Raw genomic sequence first — 27,633 nt, forward strand, 5'->3', positions numbered from 1 at the left:
ACAACTGATGGTCCCAACTCCATTTATAAGGCAAGAAATCCCACTTATTAACCCCTTCATGACCCAGCCTATTTTGGCCTTAATGACCTTGCCGTATTTTGCAATTCTGACCAGTGTCCCTTTATGAGGTAATAACTCCGGAACGCTTCAACGGATCCTAGCGATTCTGAGATTGTTTTTTCGTGACATATTGGGCTTCATGTTAGTGGTAAATTTAGGTCGATAATTTCTGAGTTTATTTGTGAAAAAAACGGAAATTTGGCGAAAATTTTGAAAATTTCGCAATTTTCACATTTTGAATTTTTATTCTGTTAAACCAGAGAGTTATGTGACACAAAATAGTTAATAAATAACATTTCCCACATGTCTACTTTACATCAGCACAATTTTGGAAACAAATTTTTTTTTTGCTAGGAAGTTATAAGGGTTAAAATTTGACCAGTGATTTCTCATTTTTACAACAAAATTTACAAAACCATTTTTTTTAGGGACCACCTCACATTTGAAGTCAGTTTGAGGGTTCTATATGGCTGAAAATACCCAAAAGTGACACCATTCTAAAAACTGCACCCCTCAAGGTGCTCAAAACCACATTCAAGAAGTTTATTAACCCTTCAGGTGTTTCACAGCAGCAGAAGCAACATGGAAGTAAAAAATGAACATTTAACTTTTTAGTCACAAAAATGATCTTTTAGCAACAATTTTTTTTATTTTCCCAAGGGTAAAAGGAGAAACTGGACCATGGACGTTGTTGTACAATTTGTCCTGAGTACGCTGATACCTCATATGTGGGGGTAAACCACTGTTTGGGCGCACGGCAGGGCTCGGAAGGGAAGGAGCGCCATTTGACTTTTTGAATGAAAAATTATCTCCATCGTTAGCGGACACCATGTCGCGTTTGGAAAGCCCCCGTGTGCCTAAACATTGGAGCTCCTCCGCAAGTGACCCCATTTTGGAAACTAGACCCCCCAAGGAACTTATCTAGAGGCATAGTGAGCACTTTAAACCCCCAGGTACTTCACAAATTGATCCGCAAAAATGAAAAAGTACTTTTTTTTCACACAAAATTTCTTTTAGCCTCAATTCTTTCATTTTCACATGGGCAACAGGATAAAATGGATCCTAAAATTTGTTGGGCAATTTCTCCTGAGTACGCCGATACCTCATATGTGGGGGTAAACCACTGTTTGGGTGCACGGCAAGCCTCGGAAGGGGAGGCGTGCCATTTGACTTTTTGAATGGAAAATTAGCTCCAATCGTTAGCAGACACCATGTCGCGTTTGGAGAGCCCCTGTGTGCCTAAACATTGGAGCTCCCCTACAAGTGACCCCATTTTGGAAACTAGACCCCCCAAGGAACTTATCTAGATGCATAGTGAGCACTTATAACCCCCAGGTGCTTCACAGAAGTTTATAACGCAGAGCCGTGAAAATGAAAATAAATTTTCTTTCCTCAAAAATGATTTTTAGCCCAGAATTTTTTATTTTCCCAAGGGTAATAGGAGAAATTGGACCCCAAATGTTGTTGTCCAGTTTGTCCTGAGTACGATGATACCCCATATGTGGGGGTAAACCACTGTTTGGGCGCACGGCAGGGCTCGGAAGGGAAGGCACGCCATTTGGCTTTTTGAATGGAAAATTAGCTCCAATCATTAGCGGACACCATGTCGCGTTTGGAGAGCCCCTGTGTGCTTAAACATTGGAGCTCCCGCACAAGTGACCCCATTTTGGAAACTAGACCTCCCAAGGAACTAATCTAGATGTGTGGTGAGCACTTTGAACCCCCAAGTGCTTCACAGAAGTTTATAACGCAGAGCCATGAAAATAAAAAATAATTTTTCTTTTCTCAAAAATATTTTTTAGCCCAGAATTTTTTATTTTTGCAAGAGTAACAGGAGAAATTGGACCCCAAAAGTTGTTGTCCAGTTTCTCCTGAGTACGCTGATACCCCATATGTGGGGGTAAACCACTGTTTGGGCATATGCCGGGGCTCAGAATGGAAGTAGTGACGTTTTGGAATGCAGACTTTGATGGAATGGTCTGCGGGCATCATGTTACGTGTGCAGAGCCCCTGATATGCCTAAACAGTAGAAACCCCCCACAATTGACCCCATTTTGGAAACTAGACCCCCCACGGAACTTATCTAGATGTGTGGTGAGCACGTTCAACCCCCAAGTGCTTCACAGAAGTTTACAACGCAGAGCCGTGAAAATAAAAAATCATTTTTCTTTCCTCAAAAAAGATGTTTTAGCAAGCAATTTTTTATTTTCACAAGGGTAACAGGAGAAATTGGACCCCAATATTTGTTGCCCAGTTTGTTGTGAGTACGCTGATACCCCATATGTGGGGGTAGACCACTGTTTGGGCATATGCCGGGGCTCGGAAGGGAAGTAGTGGCATTTGAAATGCAGACTTTGATGGAATGGTCTGCGGGCGTCACGTTGCATTTGCAGAGCCCCTGATATGCCTAAACAGTAGAAACACCCCACAAGTGACCCCATTTTGGAAACTAGACCCCCCAAGGAACTTATCTAGTTGTGTGGTGAGCACTTTCAACCCCCAAGTGCTTCACAGAAGTTTATAACGCAGAGCCCTGAAAATAAAAAATAATTGTTCTTTCCTCAAAAATTGTGTTTTAGCAAGTAATTTTTTATTTTTGCAAGGGTAACAGGAGAAATTGGACCCCAACAGTTGTTGCCCAGTTTGTCCTGAGTACGCTGGTACCCCAAATGTGGGGGTAAACCACTGTTTGGGCGCACGTTGGGGCTTGGAAGGGAGGGAGCACCATTTGACTTTTTGAACGCAAGATTGGCTGGAATCAATGGTGGCGCCATGTTGCGTTTGGAGACCCCTGATGTGCCTAAACAGTGGAAACCCCTCAATTCTAACTTCAACACTAACCCCAACACACCCCTAATCCTAATCCCAACTGTAGCCATAACCCTAATCACAGCCCTATCCCCAACACACCCCTAACCACAACCCTAACCGCAACACACCCGTAACCCTAATTCCAACCCTAACCCTAATCCCAACCCTAACCACAACTGTAACCCCAACACACCCCTAACCCTATCCGTAACCCTAACCACAAGCCTAATCTTAACCCTATTTCCAACCCTAGCCCTATTTCCAACCCTAACTCTAATTCCAACCCTAACCCTAAGGCTATGTGCCCACGTTGCGGATTCGTGTGAGATTTTTCCGCACGATTTTTGAAAAATCTGCAGGTAAAAGGCACTGCGTTTTACCTGCAGATTTACAGCAGATTTCCAGTGTTTTTTTGTGCGGATTTCACCTGCGGATTCCTATTGAGGAACAGGTGTAAAACGCTGCGGAATCCGCACAAAGAATTGACATGCTGCGGAAAATACAACGCAGCGTTTCTGCACGGAATTTTCCGCACCATGGGCACAGTGGATTTGGTTTTCCATAGGTGTACATGGTACTGTAAACCTGATGGAAAACTGCTACGAATTCGCAGCGGCAAATTCGCAGCGGCCAATCCACTGAGGATCCGCGGCCAATCCGCTGCGGGTCCGCAGCCAAATCCGCACTGTGTGCACATGCCATAACCCTAACCCTACCCCTAACCCTACCCGTAACCCTAACCCTACCCCTAACCCTACCCCTAGTTCTAATCCTAACCCTAGTGGAAAACGAAAAAAAATATATATATATTTTCTTTATTTTATTATTGTCCCTATGGGGGTGATAAAGGGGGGGGTTTATTTATTATTTTTTTTATTTTGATCGCTGTGATAGAACCTACCACAGCGATCAAAATGTACCTGTAAGGAATCTGCCGGCTGGCAGATTCGGCGGGCGCACTGAGCATGCGCCCGCCATTTTGGAAGATGGCGGCGCCCAGCGAGGAGACGTACGGACACCGGGAGGATCGGTAAGTATGAAGGGGTGGTGGGGGGGTGGATCGGAGCACAGGGGGGGGTGAATACAAACAAGGAGGGAGCGGACAGGAGGACGGGGGAGCCGGCAGGCGGACGGAGGGGACCGGACCCCATAACGGAGGACTGGGGGGGGCGATCGGTGGGTGTGTGGGGGGGTCACTTGAGTATTTCCAGCCATGGCCGATGATATTGCAGCATCGGCCATGGCTGGATTGTAATATTTCACCAGTTTTTTAGGTGAAATATTACAAATCGCTCTGATTGGCAGTTTCACTTTCAACAGCCAATCAGAGCGATCGTAGCCACGGGGGGGGGTGAAGCCACCCCCCCTGGGCTGAAGCACCACTCCCCCTGTCTCTGCAGATCGGGTAAAATCGGAGTTAACCCTTTCACCCGATCTGCAGGGACGCGATCATTCCATGACGCATACGCTGCGTCATAGGTCGGATTGGCACAGACTTTCATGACGCAGCGTATGCGTCAAAGGTCGGGAAGGGGTTAAACCTGACAGGGCACACCTGTGAATTGAAAACCATTCCCGGTGACTACCTCTTGAAGCTCATCAAGAGAATGCCAAGAGTGTGCAAAGCAGTTATCAAAGCAAAAGGTGGCTACTTTGAAGAACCTAGAATATAAGACATATTTTCAGTTGTTTCACACTTTTTTGTTAAGTATACAATTCCACATGTGTTAATTCATAGTTTTGATGCCTTCAGTGTGAATGTACAATTTTCATAGTCATGAAAATACAGAAAAATCTTTAAATGAGAAGGTGTGTCCAAAGTTTTGGTCTACACTGTATATCCTGCCGAAAACCTGACCTAGAACTGACTGATATATAAAAGAACTTTCTGATCTATTTCCCTCATGGTTTATGTCTGTCCTGACCAGAGCCTGGAAGTATCTATACTGCTGTTCTATCAACAGGAAACACATTGCTTTCCAGGGAGCACGTGCGTGTAAGCGAATAGCCTGCGGCGCTCTCCGAGCAGTGCCCTGCTGCTTAGCAGATGCTCACCGCCATCCCGCTGCTCTTTTCTTAGTCCCAAGCTGCGGGCTGAGCACAGCTTCTTCCCATCACTGCTTACATGAGAAACCTAATTTATGGCTACTTGTTTGGTGCTTCCTTTTGTCTTCCACCTCAGTAATAATTACAGAAAATCTGGGTAAACTTACTGTGCCTATAAATTACAATTATTTATCACCACTTTTACTGGACACCATCATCCATTTCTTTTCCCAAGCGACTCAATCTCTTACATTCACCCGAGAATGCAAAAAGCAAGCACCAAGAGGTGTAAATGTAAGAGGATCAGCCACTTCGTCATCACCACGAGGCTATGATGCCAAAAAAACTCCTAAAAGATATTACAAGTACCAACAAATGGTTTGTAATGATATAGCTACGGTTCCCAAACCAGAAAAATGTATTAAAGAAGCAGTCCCATGAAACTTTTTTTGTAATATAATATTCTATTACACTTACCAATCGCCGTCTTCCCCCGTTTCCAGCTCCGCTCCAGTCCTCTTCTGGGTCACGTGACTTCTATTCCGACTCTCCAAATCACACTGCGGTTTAAGCATAACCCGAAAGTCTTCTCCAATGTAAGTCTATGGAGTCTTGCTCTGACGTGCTGTGGCCTTATATTATTAAAGCCATTTCAGGCGCTCACATAAACCCCAGTGTGATCCGGCAAGTCAGAATAGAAGTCACGAAACCCAGAAGTGGACTGGAGCAGAGCTGGAAACTGGGGAAGACGGCAATTGTTGACTAGATCACTGATCTTACACTACCTAGACATAAATTTATGTAATAAAATGTTTGATGGGAGCTCTTCTTCAATGTAAAAACTATGTTCCTCCTTCAGTAGAATTATTTGGTTCTTCACTCTTTATTATTGAAGTTAGGAAGGAATAGGATTCCATTGCTGGAAACTTCTTCCTTCTGCTCGGCCAGCCCCAAAAAACTGCAGATGGATCTTCTTAGAGCTTTTACTCCAGGCTTATAAATGATGACAGATCTCAATCTTGTTGCTTAGGATAAATGAATATAAGAATCAGAAAAAAAAAATCAAAATATAACTCAAGACTTTTAGGAGAAAGCTGGGCATGTCCCACCTGGTTGTCTACCACACTCTTATGCATATTTCCTCCCTCCGATGTTAGATCGCGTGGTTTGGAGAGCAAGCAGGGCAAAAATCTATCATAAGATTCCTCAACCCAGCATCACCCGGGCAGCCGGAGCCATATTCACGCCACAGACAACTTTGGTAGCTGCTCATCTTCCCTGAACACAGAAAGGATTGACCCCGTAAAAAGACATCTGCCATCGGGGGAGAGTTGAGGGGCCCCAAACACATTAGAAGGTGGTCCAGTGCCGCAATAAAAACAAAAAAAACAGCTGATGGTAATTAAAAGTGCATGGCTTCCTTAAAGGGGTTGTTCTGCATCACGAGGGGACTTGCACCCTTGTAGCTATGGATGTATACACAATCAGCAAATATCAAAGATGGATTTACAAAGTGGGGAACTGGGCAAAAATGAAAATTGGGGACCCCAAATACTAACATATGGCACCATCACAAGCAATGCCTAACAGACTACAGGTCATGCTCTCTACACCGAGCAATGTGCTGCCGAGGAGGAGGATTTTTATTCTGCCATAACTAATGCAATCATTCAATGAATAAGAATTTTGCTCGTTCATTGGCCGATTGCCAACATTTATTCCTACGAATCTTTGTCTCTTCTGCCGGTATTTATTAACTGTGGATGCTACATGTACATACTGCATGGTACACACGCTGTGCGTCACACACAGAGCACATACCAGGCTCTTCTGGCACCTACAAGGTTAAAGACCTTTGGTAACATCACCATGAGGTCACCAAAAAGTCCTTCTATTCTGCAAAAATTGCACTGATAATGCAGGACTGGCATCATTAATCCAGTTTCTATTTTATAAAGGCTGCAGCCCTTTTACAAATAATAGACCTGGGCATTTGCTTAGCGCGAGGAGGGGCTGTCCTAGTACTGGACAATGCCTTTAAAGACTGAACTTATTAAGCCATGTGAGCCACTCTTGTGATGTAAAAAGTTTGCAATTCATTGTGCCTGCCATATCTGGGCAGCAATTTGCATTATTTTTCCCCACTTCTTAAAAAAGTATTGAAAATCAGTGGGTAGGGCTTAGCAGAAGGGACATGGCCAAAAACAACAGATATTTACATATGCAGTTAGCTTTTTCAAAGCCAAGTCCAGCAATATCTTTACGTGGGCAATCCACTCTTCCGTAAAGAGGCATCAGCGTTTCAATGTATATGCAATTGAGGCTGAAGAGCTTTGTTAGCTCTGAAGCCGCCGTCACTCCAGCTCTATTCCCCTCCCAGTACCTCTGTCTCCTGTTTGGTTGACAGCCTCTATGCGGTGTGACTTCAGGCAAGGAAGCCATCAGTCAAGCAGGAGAAGACACCAATGGGCTGAGAATAGAGCTGGAGTGACAAAGACTTTAGATCTTCAGCCTAATTTGCATATCAAATCAAATGTTGATTTCTCCATAAAGGAGGAACGGACCGGTCATGTAAAGGTATTGCTGGACTTGTGTTTGAAAGAGCTAGACGAACATATGAACAGTTTGGAAATCTTGCTGAGAGATTGTCTTGACATTTTCAACTTTAGCTAAAGACTGGTACAGCAAACATCAATGTAAATAAATTCCTCCCCAAAGAAAGTTGCCAAAACATTTCTCATTAATTAAGCTGTATATACAAAAATGGGAAAAACCTTACAACCCCGAAGCTCAACTTTAAAGACTGAAAACTCTTGCACAGACCTTGGTGCCTGCCATATTGTGACTCCAGTCAGTGTCGTTTTAGGCTGAAATCTACTCCCAAGATAAAATTGGGCGCTCACCTGCAGGCCGCAGCAGCCGACGGCGCTCAGTATAGACGCATTGTGTATGACCCGATGCTGGATTCCTGCCTTAGCAGCTCGCAGGACTAGATCGCTGTGTGTTGTCGCCCTGGAAAGAAATACATAATAAAAATACAGGTAGAACACAGGTAAAAAAAAAAAAAAAAAAAAAGTAAGGCTACTTTCACACTTCCGTCTTTAGGGATACGTCACAATGCGTTGTTTTGGAGAAAAAAACGCATTTTTCTCCATAGACTTGCATTAGTGACGCATTGCGACGTATGGCCACACGTCACATCCGTCAAGCAATGGATGTGTCGTGTTTTGGCTGCCGCGATGCACAAAAATATGTTCAATGTAACGTTTTTTTGTGTGTCGGGTCCGCCCCCTCCTCCCCAGAACTCACAATGGGCAGCGGATGCGTTGTAAAACTGCATCTGCTGCCCACGTTGTGCTACATTTAGCACAACGTCCGTCGGTACGTCGGGCCGACGGTTTGCGACGGCCCCGTACTGATGGATGTGTGAAAGAAGCCCGAGAAAGAATAATACATATAATAGATATATAGCTAATATGTTGTAATGTATACAGGGATTTCAATGTTACATCTTAAAAGGTTGTTTTCAAAAGATGAATCAGCATCCATGTGCCTGGCATCAGAGATGGCAGCCAATCTAGGAGCTATGACCAACCGTTACACCGATGCCTCTACCCTGTGCCAGTCATTGCACTGGTTACCCATCGACTCCAGAGTTCAATATAAACCTATCACTCTCACCCACAAAGTGCTCCACAGTTCAGCACCACCCTACATCTCCTCCCTCGTCTCAGCCTACCACCCTACCTGTGCCCACCATTCTGCTAATGACCAGAGGTTAACATCCTCAATAATCAGAACTTCCCACTCTTATCTTCAAGCTTTCTTGCGTGCTGCACCAATTCTTTGGCATGCACTACCCAGGATAATTCGATTAATCCCCAATCCCCACAGTTTTAAGTGTGCCCTAAAAACGCATTTGTTCAGACTGGCCTACCACCTCAACGCATTACCCTAACTATCCCTTTGTGGCCCATTCAAAATTTTCTTCATAACCAGGTTCCTCACATCATGTTCTCATACACTTTATACAGTTAATAGCCCTCTGTGTCTGTACTGCTACATACTTAGGCTGATAACCGGTTCATGCAGCTTTACATGAACACCCGAGCCTTACACTATGGCTGGTCCGAACAACGAAAGCAATTGTTACCATCCACCTTTTGGGTCCCCCTTATTTCCTCATAGAATGTAAGCTGCGGGCAGGACCCTCACTCCTCTTGGTATCTGCTGATCTATGTGTTTATTGTTATGCTGTAATGTTTATTGTCTGTACATGTCCCCTCTGAAATGTAAAGTGCTGCAGAATATGTTGGCGCTATAGAAATAAAATAATTATTAATATTATTGCCGACACACAGAGGACAACTGCTAAGAAAGAGGGGCTTCACCTCACCAGGGTCGCACAAATCAATCCGCTCATATCCAGCGTTGTCCAGTAAGGTCAGCCTCTTTTTTTAAAATTTTTTTTTTTAAATGTAATTGCTTAAGGCTTGATTCACACATCCATTGTGTGGTTCATATGTTCTGTTCAGACACATGGACCTATAGTGTTTTATCAAATCGTACACACACCCGTTTTGAAAAAGGGTCAGAGACTCCGAGCAGAGCCTATCCTCAACCATTTTATGGATCGGACTTGGCCATTTAGCTGTATGGCTAGTCTAGTTAAACAGATGAAACAAGGACGGCATATTTATACTTCAGTATCAGATCCATGTTTCACTGATCCATTGCTAAGGGACAATAAAATAAAATCTAATGAAGGCAACACAGAATTTTCGTGCATGTGATCTACGGTGCAGACCTATTAATCAAGATGTCCCATCATCCTGATCTGCACTTGATTGTTTTGATGTGGTATTGCTTTTTCCCAAATGAAGTGCCCTTTGACCTCTCCAGATACCCCGATAGGTCGGGTAGCCACCTGTTCTCCGATCACACAAATCCCTCATTAAAAATAACCTAATATGCAATAAAGAACTTCACAATAATACAAAAAAAAATAAAAAAATAAAAATGAAATAAAAACTATAATAGAATCCAAAATTAAAAAGAGAATAAAAAAAAAAAAAGAAGTGTGTAACGAGACGACACAAGGTTTCCTACTAAGATAGATGATTACTGCTTATCACAAGAAATCCGGGGATGGCGGAGAGGAGACCATGTGCGGACTACAAAGTGACCACTACGTGCATCATTACCAGTGTGCGGACACAGCTGGGACCGGCACAAATGGCCATTTTATCTACAGAAGGCCATTTTATCTACAGAAGGCCATTTTATCTACAGAAGGCAGGGTCTCATTCTGGAAGGGTCAGGGGTCTGCACATGCTGTAAAGTGGGATACTCATCATTCAGATCATCGCCGCCCATTGGGGGGATATGATGACTAATTATAATTCAGTGTGTGACGATCAATCAGCGTCCAACTAGAAATAGCTGAGAGCAGATAATCACTGGGGTCACACTGGTGCAGCTGGAATATTGGGACCGGTCAATATTGACCCATGACCAGTACAAAGCTGGGCTGCTTACCCCCATTCCTGATAAGTCTGAGCTTCGTACATGCAAATTTTATTCTTTCATATATTCATGTTTTTGCGTGCTACACGCGGCTTTATTTTTAGGTCTCATCTAACATTCCCCCAATGCATCTCAAGAGGAAATTAATAGGAGCCCCGGACCCCCCGCTGCTGCCTGGGAAGCGGTTATATAACAGGTCGCACTGTCTGGCTGTACAGAATGAGCTGAGGGGCTGCAGACGGGAGCGACGTTACTACACAGCATCCACCGCTCATAATGGGGGTCAGCGACATCTGCAGACCTGATGAGAAATGGCCATTATCCGGCAACTAGGTGGCCGAAGACCCCCAAATGCCAGGAGTCTGAAGGCCGCAGATTTACCACCCCCCAAGTGAAGACACATGCACGCTCAGCTAAGAAACCATACATGTGTATAGGAGAGGCAGCCATGACATCTGCTCAAGGTATACAGGTCTCTTAAAGGGGTGGTTCCCCTTCAGTCATTGAGGTCCCCAGTTGCAGGTTATTATATATATGTATGTATGGTGCAGGCTCAGCTCCCCAGTCCGCTCTGATACACTGTACAAGCATGGTGGTCGGAAAGGGGTTAAAAAACCGTAACCGGGATTGATGATTGCTTCCGAGATGTTTGGATCAGATTCTACTGCTGCTGTAAGATTTAATGAGGGCCTTTGTGCACAGGTTCCTTTAATTCTGGCCAGCATTAGGGCTTAAAGGGAATCTGTCAGCAGGTTTTTGCTATGTAATCTGAGGACAGCATGAGGTAGGGGTTGAAACACAGAATTCAATGATGTATCACATGTCACGCTTTGCGCTGTTATTTACTTACACTATCATTGCGGTGACTAGCTGGAGCTCGCTTGCAAGTCCGACTCAGCCCCCTTGTGTGATAAGCAGCTCACTGTCTATAGAAAATATATAATGACAGCCTGGAGCAGACGGGGGCAGCTTTTGAGCTCTGCTTCATGTTAAATCTAAAAAGAGGGATTTTTGGTTCTTACCGTAAAATCTCTTTCTTTGAGCCTTCATTGGGGGACACAGGTAACCATGAGTGTATGCTGCTGCCACTAGGAGGCTGACACTATGCAAATAAAGAAGAAGTAGCTCCTCCCCAGCAGTATACACCCTACAGGCACCAGGCAACTCAGTTGGTGCAAAAGCAGTAGTAGGAACAGGTAATATAAAACTCAACCTATGTACCAACCCACAACAACGGCACGTTAGCCAACATGGTACAACTTCAAGGGAGGGTGCTGTGTCCCCCAATGAAGGCTCCAAGAAAGATTTTACGGTAAGAACCAAAAATCCCTCTTTCTTTCTCGCCTCATTGGGGGACACAGGTAACCATGGGACGTCCAAAAGCAGTCCCTAGGGCGGGTAAAAGAGGAGTTAGGTCGGCCGGTGAGAAACCGCCGCCTGCAGTATCCTCCTACCCAGGCTAGTGTCCGCGGAAGACTGAGTATGCACCTTGTAGAATTTGACAAAGGTGTGAATGGATGATGGATGGATGGATGGATGACCACGTTGCGGCCTTGCAAACCTGCAAAGCCGAAGCTTGGTGACGAACTGTCCAGGAAGCACCCACAGCCCGGGTAGAGTGAGCCTTCACCCCCGAAGTGAGCTGTTTGTCTTGGACACGGTATGCCTCCAGAACCGCCGAACGGATCCAACGAGCAATTGTGGACTTGGAGGCAGGGAGTCCCTTTCGACGCCCATCAAAGACGACGAACAGAGGATCGGCCTGACGAAAAGAGGCAGTTCTGGCGAGGTAAATCTGGATAGCCCTGACCACATCCAACTTGTGAAGAGATTTCTCCAAGGGATGAACCGGGAAAGGGCAAAAGGAAGGGAGGACAATGTCCTCATTGATGTGAAAAGATGAGACTACCTTCGGTAAGAAGGAAGGAACCGGCCGTAGAACCACCTTGTCCTGGTGCAGGACTAAAAAGGGAGAACGACAGGATAATGCCGCCAGCTCTGACACCCTTCTAATGGAGGTGATGGCAACCAAAAAGGCTACCTTCCAGGATAGAAGTGAGAAGGAAATGTCCTGAATTGGTTCAAAGGGCGCACGCTGGAGGTCGTCTAAGACGAGGTTGAGATCCCAAGGCTCGACAGGAGAACGATAAGGGGGAGCTATATGAGCGACCCCCTGGATGAAGGTTCTCACCTGAGGCAGGGAAGCCAGGTCTCTTTGAAAAAGAATGGATAGAGCGGAGACCTGACCCTTCAAGGTGCTAAGAGAAAGACCCGAATCCAGACCCGTTTGAAGGAAGCTGAGAATGGAAGGGAGGGAAAAAGTCACAGGAAACAGATTGTTGTCCTGACACCACCGGAAAAAGGCCTTCCAACATCTGTGGTAAATACGAAGCCGGCTTTCTCGCTCTTATCATAGTCTGGACGATATTAGAAAAACCCGCGTTCTTCAGGACCGCGGCCATACCGTTAAATTCAAAGACCGAGAATTCGGGTGGAAGAGGGGCCCCTGTGAAAGAAGGTCCAGAAGATCCGGAAGCCTCCACGGAACGTCCGATAGCATGTCCACCAGCTCCGCATACCAGGCCCTGCGAGGCCAATCTGGAGCTACCAAGAGAACGGGAACCCCTTCTGTCTTGATCTTTTTTACGACCCTTGGGATCAAGGGGAGGGGCGGGAACAGATAGGGCATCTGGAACTGGGCCCACGAGATCACGAGAGAGTCGCATCCGATGGCCATCGGATCCCGAGATCTGGAAACGTACTGGGGAATCTTGTGGTTTGCCCGGGAGGTCATCAAGTCGACATCTGAAACGCCCCACCGCTGGCAAATCTGCCTGAAGATTGCAGGAAGAAGAGACCACTCGCCCGCCACGATGCCCTGCCAACTTAGAAAGTCGGCTTCCCAATTGTCCACCCCTGGGATGTGGACGGCTGACAGAGAGGGAACGTGACCCTCCGCCCAAAGGAGAATTTTTGCCACTTCCGACATGACTTGACTGCTGCGAGTCTCTCCCTGGTGGTTTATGTAAGCCACGGCTGTGGCGTTGTCCGACTGAATGCGGACCGGCTTTCCCGAGAGGAGGGACTCCCAGCGGATGAGGGCTAGGAAGATGGCTCTGATTTCCAAAAGGTTGATAGGTAGGCACGCCTCCTGAGCAGTCCAGCGGCCCTGGGCTGTGAGGTGGAGAAAGACCACTCCCCAACCCTGGAGACTGGCGTCGGTGGTGATCACCTCCCAGCAGGGAGGGAGAAAAGACCACCCACGCAGAATGGAGGTGGACAGCATCCACCAAGAGAGAGACTGCTTCACTTTGGAAGAGAGGCGAAACGGACGGTCCAGGGAAAGCGGGTTCCTGTCCCAGGCAGACAGAAGGGCCAGCTGGAGGGGACGAGAGTGGAACTGAGCATAGGGGACTGCTTCCATAGAAGCGACCATTTTCCCCAGAACCCTCATGGCGAGGCGGAGGGACAGAGGGTTCGGGCCCTTTAGCGCCCTGACACCCCAACGAAGAGAAAGGAACTTCTCCTTGGGGAGGAAGACCTGAGCCCGAAAGGTGTCGAATTCCATGCCTAGGAACTCCAGACGCTGGGATGGAATCAAGGAAGACTTCTGGTAGTTGATTATCCAGCCGAGGCGAACCAGAGTGTCCAGAGTAAGCTGGAGGCTCTGGCAGCAATCCCGACGGGATGAGCCTTTGATCAAGAGGTCGTCGAGATATGGGATTACCAAAATCCCCTTTGAGCGCAGAATGGCCATGACAGCTGCCATGACCTTCGTAAAGACCCTGGGAGCAGACGCCAGCCCGAAAGGGAGGGCCGTGAACTGGTAATGATGCTCTTGGATCACGAACCGGAGGAACCTCTGATGCTGTACACAAATCGGAACGTGAAGGTATGCATCCCGAATGTCCACTGAGCACAGAAACTCCCCCGGTTCCATGGACGCGATCACTGAACGCAGAGATTCCATTCTGAAGTGCCGAATCCGAAGATGGCGGTTCAATCGCTTGAGATCCAAAATCGGACGGAGAGCGCCGTCCTTTTTTGGAACCACGAACAGGTTTGAGTAAAAACCCGAAAACTGCTCGCGATAAGGCATCGGCACTACGACTCCTGAGGCGAGGAGCGAATCGACGGCCTGGAGAAGCCATGTGAGATGAGAGGGCTGTTTGGGAGGACGAGAGAGGAGGAAACGACTTCCTGGGGGCGAAGAAAATTCTATTTTGTAGCCTGACGTGACGATCTCCCTGACCCAGGCGTCATCGACTACTGATAGCCAAACCTCTGAGAACAGAAGAAGGCGGCCTCCCACCCTGGAAGGATTTCCAGGTGGGGGCGACCCATCATTTATTAGAAAACCTGTGGCCCCGAGATCCAGATGGTTTTGCGGGGTGGCTCTTAGCTCTCCAGCGCGGCAGGGGCCTGAAAGAAGGTTTCCTTCGGTCCCCTTGTGAGGAAGAACGGTCCTGGTTGGGGTTTCCTGAGGAGGCGAAGGACCGAAAGGGACAAAAGGAATGGGGGCCCCTCCTGTTGAAGGGACGTTTTGGCTTGGACTGGGGTAAGGAGGTACTCTTACCACCCGTAGCGTCTGAGATCATTTGATCTAGCTGCGTGCCGAAGAGCCTGGAACCCTGGAAGGGCAGACCAGTGAGCGATTTCTTAGAGGCGGGGTCAGCGTTCCATGCCTTTAGCCAGAGAATCCGGCGAATGGCCACAATGTTGCCGTTAGCCATGGTGGAGCAGGCTGCTGCATCAAGGGAGGCATTCATGAGGTATTTTCCTGGAAGAGAAATCTGATCCGCCAAATCAGACAGTTCCTCAGCAGGAGCAGAGGCCAAAATGCCCCTGCGCAGGGTCTTGGCCCAGGCTGATACAGCCTTGGCTATCCATGACGAGGCAAAACTAGGGCAAAGGGAGGCTCCGGAGGCCTCAAATGCCGATTTTGCTAGCGCCTCTGTCTGTCCGTGGGGTCCTTAAGGGAAGCCGCATCCGGGATAGACAGCACTGTCTGTGAGGATAACCTGGACACGGGCGGGTCGACCTTAGGAGACTCGGACCATTTGGAGACCAGGTCGGACTGAAAAGGGTATAACACGTCTAGCCGTTTCCTGCCAGGGAAAAGCTTACCAGGGTTTTCCAAGTGAGTGGAGGTAGTGTTGTCAAACTCCTTGTGATTAGGAAAAACCCTAGAGGGACATTTGTTCCGTTTAAATCCTGAGAGCTTGCCTCAATCTCCTTAAGATCAAGCGTCTGAATGATAGCTGAAATAAGGCTATCGACCATATCCTGTGTTCCGGAAGTCTGATCTGCATCCGAGTCAGATTCCGACTGAGAGGTTACGTCAGACCCGAGGTCCGCCTGTGGAGAGGGGGAACGGGCAGATAGGGGTATCCCGATGTGGTCCGGGGAACTGGAGGAGGATCTAGATAAGGTCCTTTTTCTGTCTCTTTTGTCCGGTCTGCCTCTGTGAGAGTCTAGGACAGGTGCGAGCGAATCGCCGTGTGAAGCGTTCGTGGCACTAGAGAGAAGCGGGATACGTTCAAGTGCCTGGACCAGGGACTGAGATACCTTAGTCAGGTCAGACACTGATTGAGACATTGCAACAGCCCACTCCGGGGGGGTGCACTCATCCCGGGACCTAGGAGCTTCCAGGGGAGCTGACATGGTGGGAGGAATGCAGGACGGGCAGAAAGGGTAAGGCTGACCTGAGGCCCACTTTTTCTTGCAGAGAGTGCAGGCGTAATGGATGGCCGTAGTGGCAAAGGCCGTAGTGGGGTCGGACATAGGTGGATATTACCTTGTCCAGAAGAGGAGAAATACTGCCAGGAGGAGTAGAGCCCGAGAGAGCAGTAGCGCTGAGCCTGCCGAAGGACAGCGACAGCGGTACCTGCAGGAGCCTGTGCCTGTGTTCCCCCGAGAATTCTGTGTCCCACTCGGTGAGCATACGCTGACAGGAAGCAGGAAGACGCAGAAAGAGCGCGGAGACAGCGCGACGCTGTGGGCGTGCACAAGCGCCGAAGGGGGGATGCATAAGAAACGCCCCCAAGCGCTGAACTCCCGGCCGCAATAATGCAGGCCGCCACAAGAGGGCACGTAAGTGCCGAATGAAGGAAAAAGAAGCCGGGAGAAAGAGAGAGAAAAAAAAAAAAAAAATGGCAGGCACTAGCGCCCGCAGGTTTGAATAAGAAGGAGGGAAAAGGTTAATACACAACAAATCCCTGTAAAAGAAAATGCGGATCTGGTGTTAGATCCAGGTCCGCCTCCTACAGACACTAAGCAACAACTGAGTTGCCTGGTGCCTGTTGGAGGGTGTATACTGCCAGGGAGGAGCTGCTTCTTCTTTATTTGCATAGTGTCAGCCTCCTAGTGTCAGCAGCATACACCCATGGTTACCCGTGTCCCCCAATGAGGCGAGAAATAAATGCCGACTGTGTCACCACGGCTGCACCCAGTAAACTAAGCGATACATCGCTGGAATCAGGGTCTCTTTCTTTACATTACGACGCACTCAGATGAGGTAGCAAAAACCTGGTGAGAGATTCCCTTTAATATGTCGGAGAGCAGGGGTCAGTGATTGTATGCAGAGATCACGAGTGTAGATGGCAGGGGAATAAATGGGTGAGGAAATGTCTCTCTTCAATTTTCAACTACAAGGCACGGTATGCCATAACCCAGGCATGCTTGTGTTGCAACACAACAGGGCACATACGTACAACAATCTCAATATTCGGCAACTGAATTGGTCCCATTATCTTGTGCTCTTTTCTGGATTGCTCTGGATTTAGGCCAACTGTTCCCCCCCTTCCAATTTTCAGTTTTGAAAGAAATATTCCCATAAATAGGTTTAGCAGGAATTATGAGCAGATATTACACGACAAGGTATCAATAGGAAGGGCTTGTACTCTTACCCAAATGGATCCCCGACCACCAAAAAGGCGACGTCACTGACAGCAGCGTCCCGGAGAATGTCATCAGCTTCTTGTTCCACGGTCTCCCGGTCAGCAAGGATCAGCTCCCGGCCATAGAAATCCTCCTGCGGAAGCAGAGTGGACATCGGTACTGGCACTATTCTGCGCTCATTGTACTCTAAGGCTTCTTTCACACTTCAGTTGTTTGGCGTCAGTCTGCTCCGACATAGTGACGGATCCGTCACAATTGTTGAGAAAACTGTTCTAACAGATCCGCTTTTTTGACGGATCCATTACTTGGGGGTTGTCTGGGAAAAGTATCTACTTTTTGGAGCATGCGCAATTGAAAAAGCGGATTGGGGTGACGGATCCGCCGAAATGACGGTCGCGATGGATCCGTCGCCCATAGGCGGCCATTCTATGGAATGGCGGATGCGACGGATCCGTCGCGAACCGCCATTTCGGTGCAGACAAAAAACGTTACAATGTCCGTCAATGTCTAGATGACGTTCGCCAATTCTCGACGGATCCGTCGCATGGAACGGACGACCATCCGCCACAATCCGTTGCTAATGCATGTCTATGGAAAAATAGCGGAACCGCCCCCAAAAAATGGCGGATCCGCTATTTGACGAAAATGGCGGTTTCAAACTGACGCCAAAAGACTGAAGTGTGAAAGAGGCCTAAGACGGTCGGTGTTTTTTTTTTACAAGTTTTTACCAGCTCTGCCAAAATGGGACAAGATGAAGCATGGCGGGCAGAGACGCCACAGCTCATCTAATTCATGAGGGACGGTGTCATTCTGTACACCGGCTCCTGACTGGAGTAAGATTTCAGCCTCTGGATATGAACATAAATGGGCCTGATACATAAAGACTGGCATTGGCCACACCGGCGTCGATGAGTAGAAGTGCTGGAATCAGACAGTCCTGATTCATGAAGAGGCTCATGGATTGTTAACTAAAAACTACTTCGGTCTTTTTTTAATTTTAGCGGAATATGCAACTTTTTGTGCAAAATTCATCAACTTTTTGAAAAAACTTTTTTCATCAACATCACATTTTGATGAAATTGTTGATGGTCTTGTGAAATATCACAACAAAAAAAAAATGAAAATTAACCACACACACACATACACAATGATTCCAGCCCACAGTGTAGGAAAAAGCTGAAGAACAGTGAGGGATTCTAGGTGAAAAATCCCAAGTGTGTTTGTAGCAGGAATCAGAAGCGGACCCTGGAGATTTTGCTGCAGACTTTTAGGCTGGTTCAGACAGGGGGGACCTCATGGTCCATGTACAGATGGCACTGCCTGGACTGACCACGGATCTCAATCTTCAGGAGGCTGTGGGTTTGGATTGGATCTGTACACAGCGCGTAATATGCCCCCGTCTGAGCCCAGCTCAATGGCGCAGTCAGACGGGCTTATTACTGAGGTGAGGATGGCATTGCAATGCTCGGACAGACCGGCAGCTCTCCTGACCCGAGCCCGACAGCTGCATAAGCAAACACCACACTGTCAGGTGAGACACGGGACTGCACGAGTAATATGTCCATCTGACTGCGCCGGAAGAGTTTTACCAAGGAGTTTCTAACAAAACACATGTACAAGTAGAAAAACAAAACCGTGATTATACATTAATAACAGCCACAAAATATTAGAAAGTGGAGCAAACCATGCACTGTATAAAGTAATAAGTGGTACAGCACACCTCAGACCAGCGGCCATATGTGCCGTCCACAGCATGTCAATCACATCCCTCACAATTCACACATGTGGCAGAAGCATGATGGTCAGTTCTGCAGCATGTAACAACACTGCCAGCCGTCAACACCCACACTGTCCACACGGAGGGAGGCCGCCAGCACCCACACTGTCCACACGGACCGCGGCCGCCAGCACCCACACTGTCCACACGGACCGCGGCCGCCAGCACCCACACTGTCCACACGGACGGCGGCCGCCAGCACCCACACTGTCCACACGGACGGCGGCCGCCAGCACCCACACTGTCCACACGGACGGCGGACGCCAGCACCCACACTGTCCACACGGACGGCGGCCGCCAGCACCCACACTGTCCACACGGACGGCGGCAGCCAGCACCCACACTGTCCACACGGACGGCGGCCGCCAGCACCCACACTGTCCACACGGAGGGAGGCCGCCAGCACCCACACTGTCCACACGGAGGGAGGCCGCCAGCACCCACACTGTCCACACGGACGGCGGCCGCCAGCACCCACACTGTCGGCGGCCGTCAGCACCCACACTGTCCACACGGAAGGCGGCCGCCAGCACCCACACTGTCCACACGGACCTTGGCCGCCAGCACCCACACTATACATATGGAGGGCAGCACCCACACTACACACATGGAGGGCAGCAGATCGCCCTCACAGTACCTGCCCACACACGTGCAGTGATGGCCGCACCATGCAGTCACACGCCGGTGCCCAGCCCGTACCAGAGCCTCTTTGCCCACGGTCAGTATAGACGTGTATGCCTCCAGATAGACCCGGGAGCAGCTCCTGATCACTTCCAGGCCCCTCACGGTCACGTCCTTCGCATCCCCCAGCCCCAGGCCGATCAGGTACAGCATGGTCCGCAGTCAGCAGTGTCCTGGGCAGAACTCGGGTCTGAGGTAGCCACCAATGTGTTAGATGTCAGTCTCCATACAAACACGCTGACAGCTGCAGCACCGCCGCGGAATACGGCTGTCGTAAGCAGCATCCTTTGACCTGGGGTGATGTCTAGCCGTCCATAGTAACTACTGGCACAGCATCCTTACTGCAGCGATCGCCGCCATCTTTAGTGTGGTAAGATCAGCTGCGTGGGAGAGCGCGGCGGCCATGTTTAGTGAGGGCAGAAGTCTACACTTCACTGCTGCTACCGAGGGACTGGAGTGAGGAGAAGGATAATGTCTATTTAGGTAAAATACTTTCCAATATACTTTTATTTTTCTGTGAGTTACAATAAAGCTTGTAAATAAACAAAAAAGAAAGCAGTCTGAGTCTTAACACACGATGCTTGCATTGTACAGTTATCTGGAGGGAAGGACATGGCTATTCCCCTTCATATCCCCACAGCTCCTCTTTCCAGCGGACACAACATCCCTATTCTTGGTCTGGGTGAGTTGTGTGTGAATATTCTGCTCCATGATGACCTGTGCTTGTGCTCTGCCAGTCTTGTTGGTACTACAACTCCCATCATGTCCTGTTATAGAGTATATAAGGGGTGTACTAATTTAAACAGGTGGCTATGTGATTGCAGACTTCCGTCATGATAGCGTGTGATGTGCACACTGTCAGGATTATCCTGTGTTCCCGGCGTTCTTGTGAGCAGACATGCAGTGTGTATACCTGCAGGCAGAGAAGGGAGCGAAAAACGAAAACGCAAAAATGAAAAAAGGGTTTATGTCTTGTGAAGAAATGTTATATTCTGTCTTTATGCTAATGATTTCTTCCAGGCTCCGGGGCGTGCGTACTTGTAAGAAATCCCTGCCTCCTGTTCTTCAAAATGCTGGTTGATGAATTTTGCACAAAATCAAAGATGTTCTATTTTTTTGCTTCTCAACTTTTTTTTGTGCCTTTTTAAAGCAAAAAGTTGCGCAACCCTTTAAAATGTCACACATTAGCCTTCAACTGCGTGCAAGTAAAGTTGCAAAATATTTAGCAATGATTTGAAAAGTTGCCAATGATAAATTGGGCTAAAATGTCTAGATAACTAAAATCAAGCTCATAATGCCCCCCCCCCCCCCAAACAAAACGAAACAAAACAAAAAAAACACAGCAGAGTAACTTAAGATAAGCACAAGTTAAATAATGATTAAGGAACAAACCAAAAAGTGACTATTAGGCCACATTCACATGTTTAGTATTTGGTGAGTTTTTTTTACCTCCATATTTGTAAGCCTATACCAGGAGTGGGTGATAAATACAGAAGTGGTGACGTGTTTCTAATATACTTTTCCTCTGATTGTTCACTCCTGGTTTTGGCTTACAAATACTGAACGTGTGAACGTCGCCTTAGAACCATTTTTACTCCAGAATAAGGGCTCATTCACAAGTCCTGATTTTCCTGGTACCAGAAAAAACAGTATCAGAAATGTCAGTGTACGTGTGTGTAATTCTTGTGGCAACCATGTGTCGCCCTTGTGCCGCATCAGTATCACGTGAAGCGGCACCTGGAATCAGCGGTACTGTTTGCGCTGTTCCCCAGCGCCACATGCTGAAGACAACTCTCATCATTCTCCCCTGCTCATGCTGAGATTATTTTTAGCAGGGAAGAATGTTGAGAGCTGTGTACACCTGATAACAGCAAAAGCAGGGAGCAGCTTAGGCTTCTTTCACACTAGCGTCAGGCTCGGTCCGTCGCAGTGCGTCGGGCCGAGGTCCCCGACGCTAGCGTTGTCTCTGCCGCACAACGGGGGCAGCGGATGCATTTTTCCAGCGCATCCACTGCCCCATTGTGAGGTGCGTGGAGGTGGGGGCAGAGTTCCGGCCGCGCATGCGCGGTCGGAAAAAGCGGACCGTCGGGAGCAAAAAACGTTACATGTAACGTTTTTTGCTCCTGACGGTCCGCCACAACACGGCGCAACCGTCGTACGACGGTTGCGACGTGTGTCAATGCGTCGCAAATGCGTCGCTAATGTTAGTCAATGCAGAAAAAACGCATCCTGCAAGCACTTTTGCAGGATGCGTTTTTTCGGCAAAACGACGCACTTGCGACGTATTGCAGTTAACGCTAGTGTGAAAGTAGCCTTATGGGTTTATTGACCAGCCTGTGCTATAACTAAATAAATGAAAAAAAAAACGGTGTGGGTTCCCCTGTATTTTTTATAACCAGCCAGGCAAAACTGCAGCTGGGGGCTGCAACCCTCAGCTGTCAGCTTCAGCAAGGCTGGATATCAAGAATAGAAGGGTCTCCATGCGTTTTTTTATTATTTAAATAAATAATTAAAAAAAAAAATGTGTGTGGTCTCCCCCCATTTTTGAGAACCAGCCAAGCTAAAGCAGACAGCTGGGGAGCTGGTATTCTCAGGCTGGTAAGGGGCCATGGATATGTCCCCCAGCCTAAAAACAGCAGCCGGCAGCCACCCAGAAAAGGTGCATCTACTGTATTAGATGCCCCAATCCTGGTGCTATACTCAGCTCTTCCCACTTGCCCTGTAGTGGCGGCAAGTGGGGTTCATATTTGTGGGGTTGATGTCACCTTTGTATTGTCAGGTGAAATCAAGCCCACAGCTTAGTAATGGGGAAACGTCTATAAGACACCTATCCATTACTAATCCTATAGTTATATAGTAAATAAAGACACAGCCTTAATAAAGTCTTTTATTTGAAATAAAATAAAACACAATTATCCTTTTCTATTTAAAAACAAGCACAGTTATACCCCCCTAATGCCTAATTCCACTGAATTTGTGTCATATAATAACACAAAAATAAAAAACAACAATATCCTTCATCTGTTTGTCCCACGCCATAATCCATGTCTGGGGATAAACAGTTTTCAACCTGGACGGTGCCAAGATGCGACTGTCCAGGCTGAGAACCACTGATGAATGAGCTGCTATGAGCGCAGCCTCAGTGACTAGCGGTGACGTAATCGAGGTTACTGCTGGTCAGTGAGGCTGCGTTCCCAGCAGGGCTGAACCGCAGTGACTTCAGCACCGTGAGAAAAAGTCAGTGAGCTCACCACAGATCACTGTGAGAAATTGAAAAAAAAATCTGAATAAAAATAAATTAAAAAGCATTACTGTATATGCCCCAAAATGTTTTATTTTGAATGGGGCGAATGGGGGGTGAATTGAATTTTTCTATTTTGTATTTTTTTTTTAATAACATTTTTTTTTCACTTTACACTAGCTTCAATAGTCTCCATGGGAGACTAGAAGCTGCGATCATTTGATCGCTTGTGCTACAAAGAGCAGGGCTTCAGCACTGCTCTGTGTAGCAGAAATGCGCATTTGCTATAAGTGCCGACTGCTGGGCTATGACAACCACAGGGGTCTCCTGCAGACCACGGGTTGTTATGCCAACCCATCAGCAACCCACGGTCATGTGACACGGGCTCCGATGGGCGTGATTTGCGATGCGCTTCTGGCGCGTGCATGTTAAATGCTGCTGTCAGAGATTCACAGCGAGATTTAACATATTAACAGCCACGGGTGCATCGCGATTCCACCTGCAGTTGTTAGGAGCACATGACAGCTGATCAGATCAGGACAGTACAAGATGGACATATTGTTCCATTAGTATTGAGGCATAGGAGAGAAGTGATATGGGGAGATAGCTATACACAGAGGCTGGGTCAAGGGAGGGCCGTTCGAGGATGGGTGTGATGGAGACATGTTTGATACAAAAAGGGAAGACACCACTTGTTAGTGATAGGCTGAAGAGATGGGCTGGGGTTGGGGTGAAGACTGTGGTCAGGTTTGGGATGAGGTGGGGCAGGATCTCGTCAAGTGCAAAGGTGGTGAGATGTGATCTGGAGAGTAGAGAGGAAAGTTGATCTTCCATAAAGGCGAAGAAGCTGCTTTTGGAGGAGGAGGGCTGAGTAGTTATTAGGAGGGTCTGTGGGGACTGTAGGCCAAAGCTTTGTCTGATGTTATCAATCTTCTGCTTGCAGAATGAGGCAAAGTACTCAGTTGAGATGAGAGGAGAGGGATGTGTGCAAGAGGATGGAGGAGAGAATTGAAAGTGTTGAATTGTTGTTTAGGGTTGTGAGAGGATATGAGAAACGAGAAGTAGGTGTGTTTTGTGGCAGTGACTGTGGTCTTGAATGGAGTTAGGGACTATTTGAATGTGATGACGTGTTCATTATTGGAGTGGGATCTTTTCTATCTCCACTCAGTACCCCTGGAAGCCCGCCTCAATTCTTTAGTCAGGCTGGTGTGCCAGGGTTGCCTGTTGATTGTGCGAGCTTTGGTATGTGTGAGCTGTTGCTCTGTTATATAAAGCAGCAGCGGTATCTGCATTGTGTAAGAAACTTATGTCTGCAAGAGGGAGAAGGGATTTACAGAGTGGGTGTAAAGGTGTTTGAGATTTCTGTGAGGTTGTGTAAGTTTGTGGTGTGGGGATTGTGCACCTGGAGAGGAGAATGAAGAGAATGTAAGTAGGTTGTGGTCACAAAAAGGGAGAGATGAGTTAGAGAGGTTAGATAGGGAACAGAAGCGGGTAAAGATGAGGACTGATGTGTGGCTATCTTTGTGAATGACTGAAGAAGACCATTGAGTGAGGCTGAAAGAGGAAGTGAGAGATAGAAGCTTACAGACAGATGAGTGGGAAGTGTCCATGGGGATGCTGAAGGTTTCCTCCTCCGTCGTCTTACATAAATTCCACATTGTACAAGACAGTGACGGATGGTACAATCTGACACTGATGCACCTTGACCTTGAAGTTCACCTCTAATCTCTTTTGAAATTGTTCTTGTCTCCTTGGTTACCATTCATATTATTCGCTTCTTCTATTTGTTATCAATTTTCCACTTGCAACCATGTCCAGGGAGGTTGGCTACAGTCCTGTAGACCTTAAACTTGTGAATAATATGTGCAACTGTAACAGGAGCACCAAGGTGTTTGGAGATGGTCTTATAGCCTTTAACATGTTTGTCTATAATTTTCTTTCCAATTGCCTGAGACAACTCTCTCCTTAGCTTTCTTTAGTATATGTTCACTGTGGTACACAGTATGATACCAGACAGCACAGTGACTACTTTTCACCCTCTAAATAGACAGACTGACTGATGACAACTTTGTGTGATGCTAAATATAGAACACACTTTAGTTTAACATGTTCCTATGGTTAAATTATGTTTAGCCCCTTTCTAACATTAGACAAAATAATCCATCCATGTGACCTGGGTCTATCTGACCAGGGACGGATTATTACGTCTAAGCAATCGCCCGGAACTAAGTGCCAGGACCGGTCACGCACAGCTCCCGGCACTTTAACCCCCGAAATGCAGGGATCGAACGACATCGCAGCATTCTGGGAACCGGCAGAGGGCTGACAGCCCCTCTGCCTTTGGATCGCAGACCCTGCGGCATGACTCTGTGGGACAAAATATGGAAAAATAAGGGTATGTTTCCATGGTCAAGAAACGCTGCGGGTTTGACGCTGCATCCCCGCTGTGTAAATTTCCCATTGACTATCATTAGATGTGGTAAAAACGCATCTAATTATTAGTCACATGCGTAATAACTGCGGAAACCCAGGTTACTACGCATGCGAACTAATATAATCTTACTTGTTACACCGCCGGAAGTCCGCATCCACTGCAGTTCTCGCGGTGACTGAGCTCATCGCGAGAACTGCCATGCACGTGACCACCGGGGTTACCTCCGATCACTAGGCTGGTTCTCACGATCAGCTGACTGTTAAAATTGCAGTGCAGGTGACCGCCGGAGAGTTATCTCCTTCGGTCATCTAAAAGCTCTGCTACATCTGGATGTCAGGCATCCAGATGTAGCAGAACTGGACTCGTCGTGGGACACTCGTTATTAAGGACTGTGTCGGAACAGGGAGTATTTGTGTTGGCTTATTATTTTATTTTTTTTGCAGGAGATCGAGGGATTCAGGGAATTAGCAGAACAATAAAGATAGGAAAACCGTGTGGTGTTTTATTTCATTAAAATACTTTATTCTGGCTGTGTATTTATTTAACCTGTAACAACTATAGGATTAGTAATACATAGGTGTTTTATTGACACCTCTCCATTACTAATGGGCTTGATGTCACCTTACAATACAAAGGTGACATTAACCCCCAAACTATTACCCTACTTGCCACGGCTACAGTGCAAGTGGGAAGAGCGAAGCTAAGTGCCGGAATTGGCGGCGCAACTTAGAGATGCGCCATTTCTGGGGCAGCTGTGAGCTGGTGTTTGTAGCCAGGGGGGCCAATATCCATGGTCCCTTTTTAGGCTATTAATATCAGCCCACAGCTGCCTGCCTAGCCTTTGCTGGTTATTAATTACTAGATGGTAGCCCGATTCTAACATATCAGGTATTCTAGAATATGTAGGTAGTATATAGCACAGGCTACGTACTATATTGCACAGTGACGTAGTATATAACAGAACCGACGTAGTATATAACATAGATACGTAGTATGTAACACAGCGTACATAGTATATAACATAGCTACGTAGTATATAGCACAGCCACGTAGTGTATTGCACAGGTATGTAGTATATTGGTCAGCCACGTAATATATAGCAGAGCCACGTAGTATATAACATAGCCACGTAGTATATTGTAAAGCCACGTAGTATATTACACAGGTACGTAGTATATTGCACAGCCACGTAGTATATAACACAGTCACCTAGTGTATTGCACAGCTACGTAGTGTATTGCACAGCTATGTAGTATATTGGTCAGCGACGTAGTATATAGCAGAGCCACGTAGTATATAACATAGCCACGTAGTATATTGTAGAGGCACATATACCAACAGAACATCAGTATAAATCAGCAAAAACATCCAAATGGCGACTCAAATAATGATAATATAGCTAAGGAGAACTGTGAGTCATAAATTACCAAAAAGTAATCTTAAATAAATTTTATTGAAAAGTTTAAACATAGAACAATAAAAACATGTACCACAATAAGTGAAATTATGTGATAAATCCGTAAGTACATCCAAATGACCAAAGATCACTGAACAGGGCACTGCTGGGTATACAAAAATGTCTGCACAAAAGGTGTAACTACAGTATCGCCATCAAGTTTGACCGTGTGTGAATAGGCTATGGTGCTTCAGCAAGATTAAAGCCAGTGCATTCCATGCCCGTAATATTACCACCTGCCTATCAACAGCCAGACTCCAGTGTATATAATAAATAAGTTAAATGAAGTTACCCATATCAATGCAGCAGGTCCCGTCCCGGTCCCGGTAATCAACCCCAACGCGCGTTTCGCGTCTGGTAAATCCCGCTTCCTCGGGGCGTGGATTTACACCCCCTGAGGAAGCTGGATTTACCAGAAGCGAAACGCGCGTTGGGGTTGATTACTGGGACCGGGACGGGACCTGCTGCATTGATATGGGTAACTTCATTTAACTTATTTATTATATACACTGGAGTCTGGCTGTTGATAGGCAGGTGGTAATATTACGGGCATGGAATGCAGTGGCTTTAATCTTGCTGAAGCACCATAGCCTATTCACACATGGTCAGACTTGATGGCGATACTGTAGTTATACCTTTTGTGCAGACATTTTTGTATACCCAGCAGTGCCCTGTTCCGTGATCTTTGGTTATTTGGATGT

The 27,633-nt window shown here is 47.1% G+C and overlaps 2 protein-coding genes across 3 annotated transcripts in view; one reads left to right on the plus strand and one right to left on the minus strand.

The window, feature by feature from the left end:
• Nucleotides 1-20,197, minus strand: part of DPH5 (diphthamide biosynthesis 5) — a 33,174-nt gene extending 12,977 nt beyond the window's left edge. The window contains exons 1-3 of the mRNA XM_077278169.1: nt 19,820-20,197; nt 17,352-17,476; nt 7,821-7,929 (exon numbers count right to left, since the gene is read on the minus strand). Coding sequence (XP_077134284.1) covers nt 7,821-7,929; nt 17,352-17,476; nt 19,820-19,954 — 369 coding nt within the window. The 5' untranslated portion in view covers nt 19,955-20,197. The remainder of the gene's footprint in view (nt 1-7,820; nt 7,930-17,351; nt 17,477-19,819) is intronic.
• The window catches only part of LOC143788476 (putative oxidoreductase ZK1290.5), a 181,987-nt gene continuing 174,501 nt past the window's right edge, over nt 20,148-27,633 (plus strand). For both annotated transcript variants that reach the window (XM_077278171.1, XM_077278170.1), the window contains exons 1-2: nt 20,148-20,284; nt 20,396-20,483. In XM_077278171.1, coding sequence (XP_077134286.1) covers nt 20,414-20,483 — 70 coding nt within the window. In that variant the 5' untranslated portion in view covers nt 20,148-20,284; nt 20,396-20,413. The remainder of the gene's footprint in view (nt 20,285-20,395; nt 20,484-27,633) is intronic.

The sequence above is a fragment of the Ranitomeya variabilis genome, chromosome 8, assembly GCF_051348905.1.
Source record: "Ranitomeya variabilis isolate aRanVar5 chromosome 8, aRanVar5.hap1, whole genome shotgun sequence".
NCBI lineage: Eukaryota > Metazoa > Chordata > Amphibia > Anura > Dendrobatidae > Ranitomeya > Ranitomeya variabilis.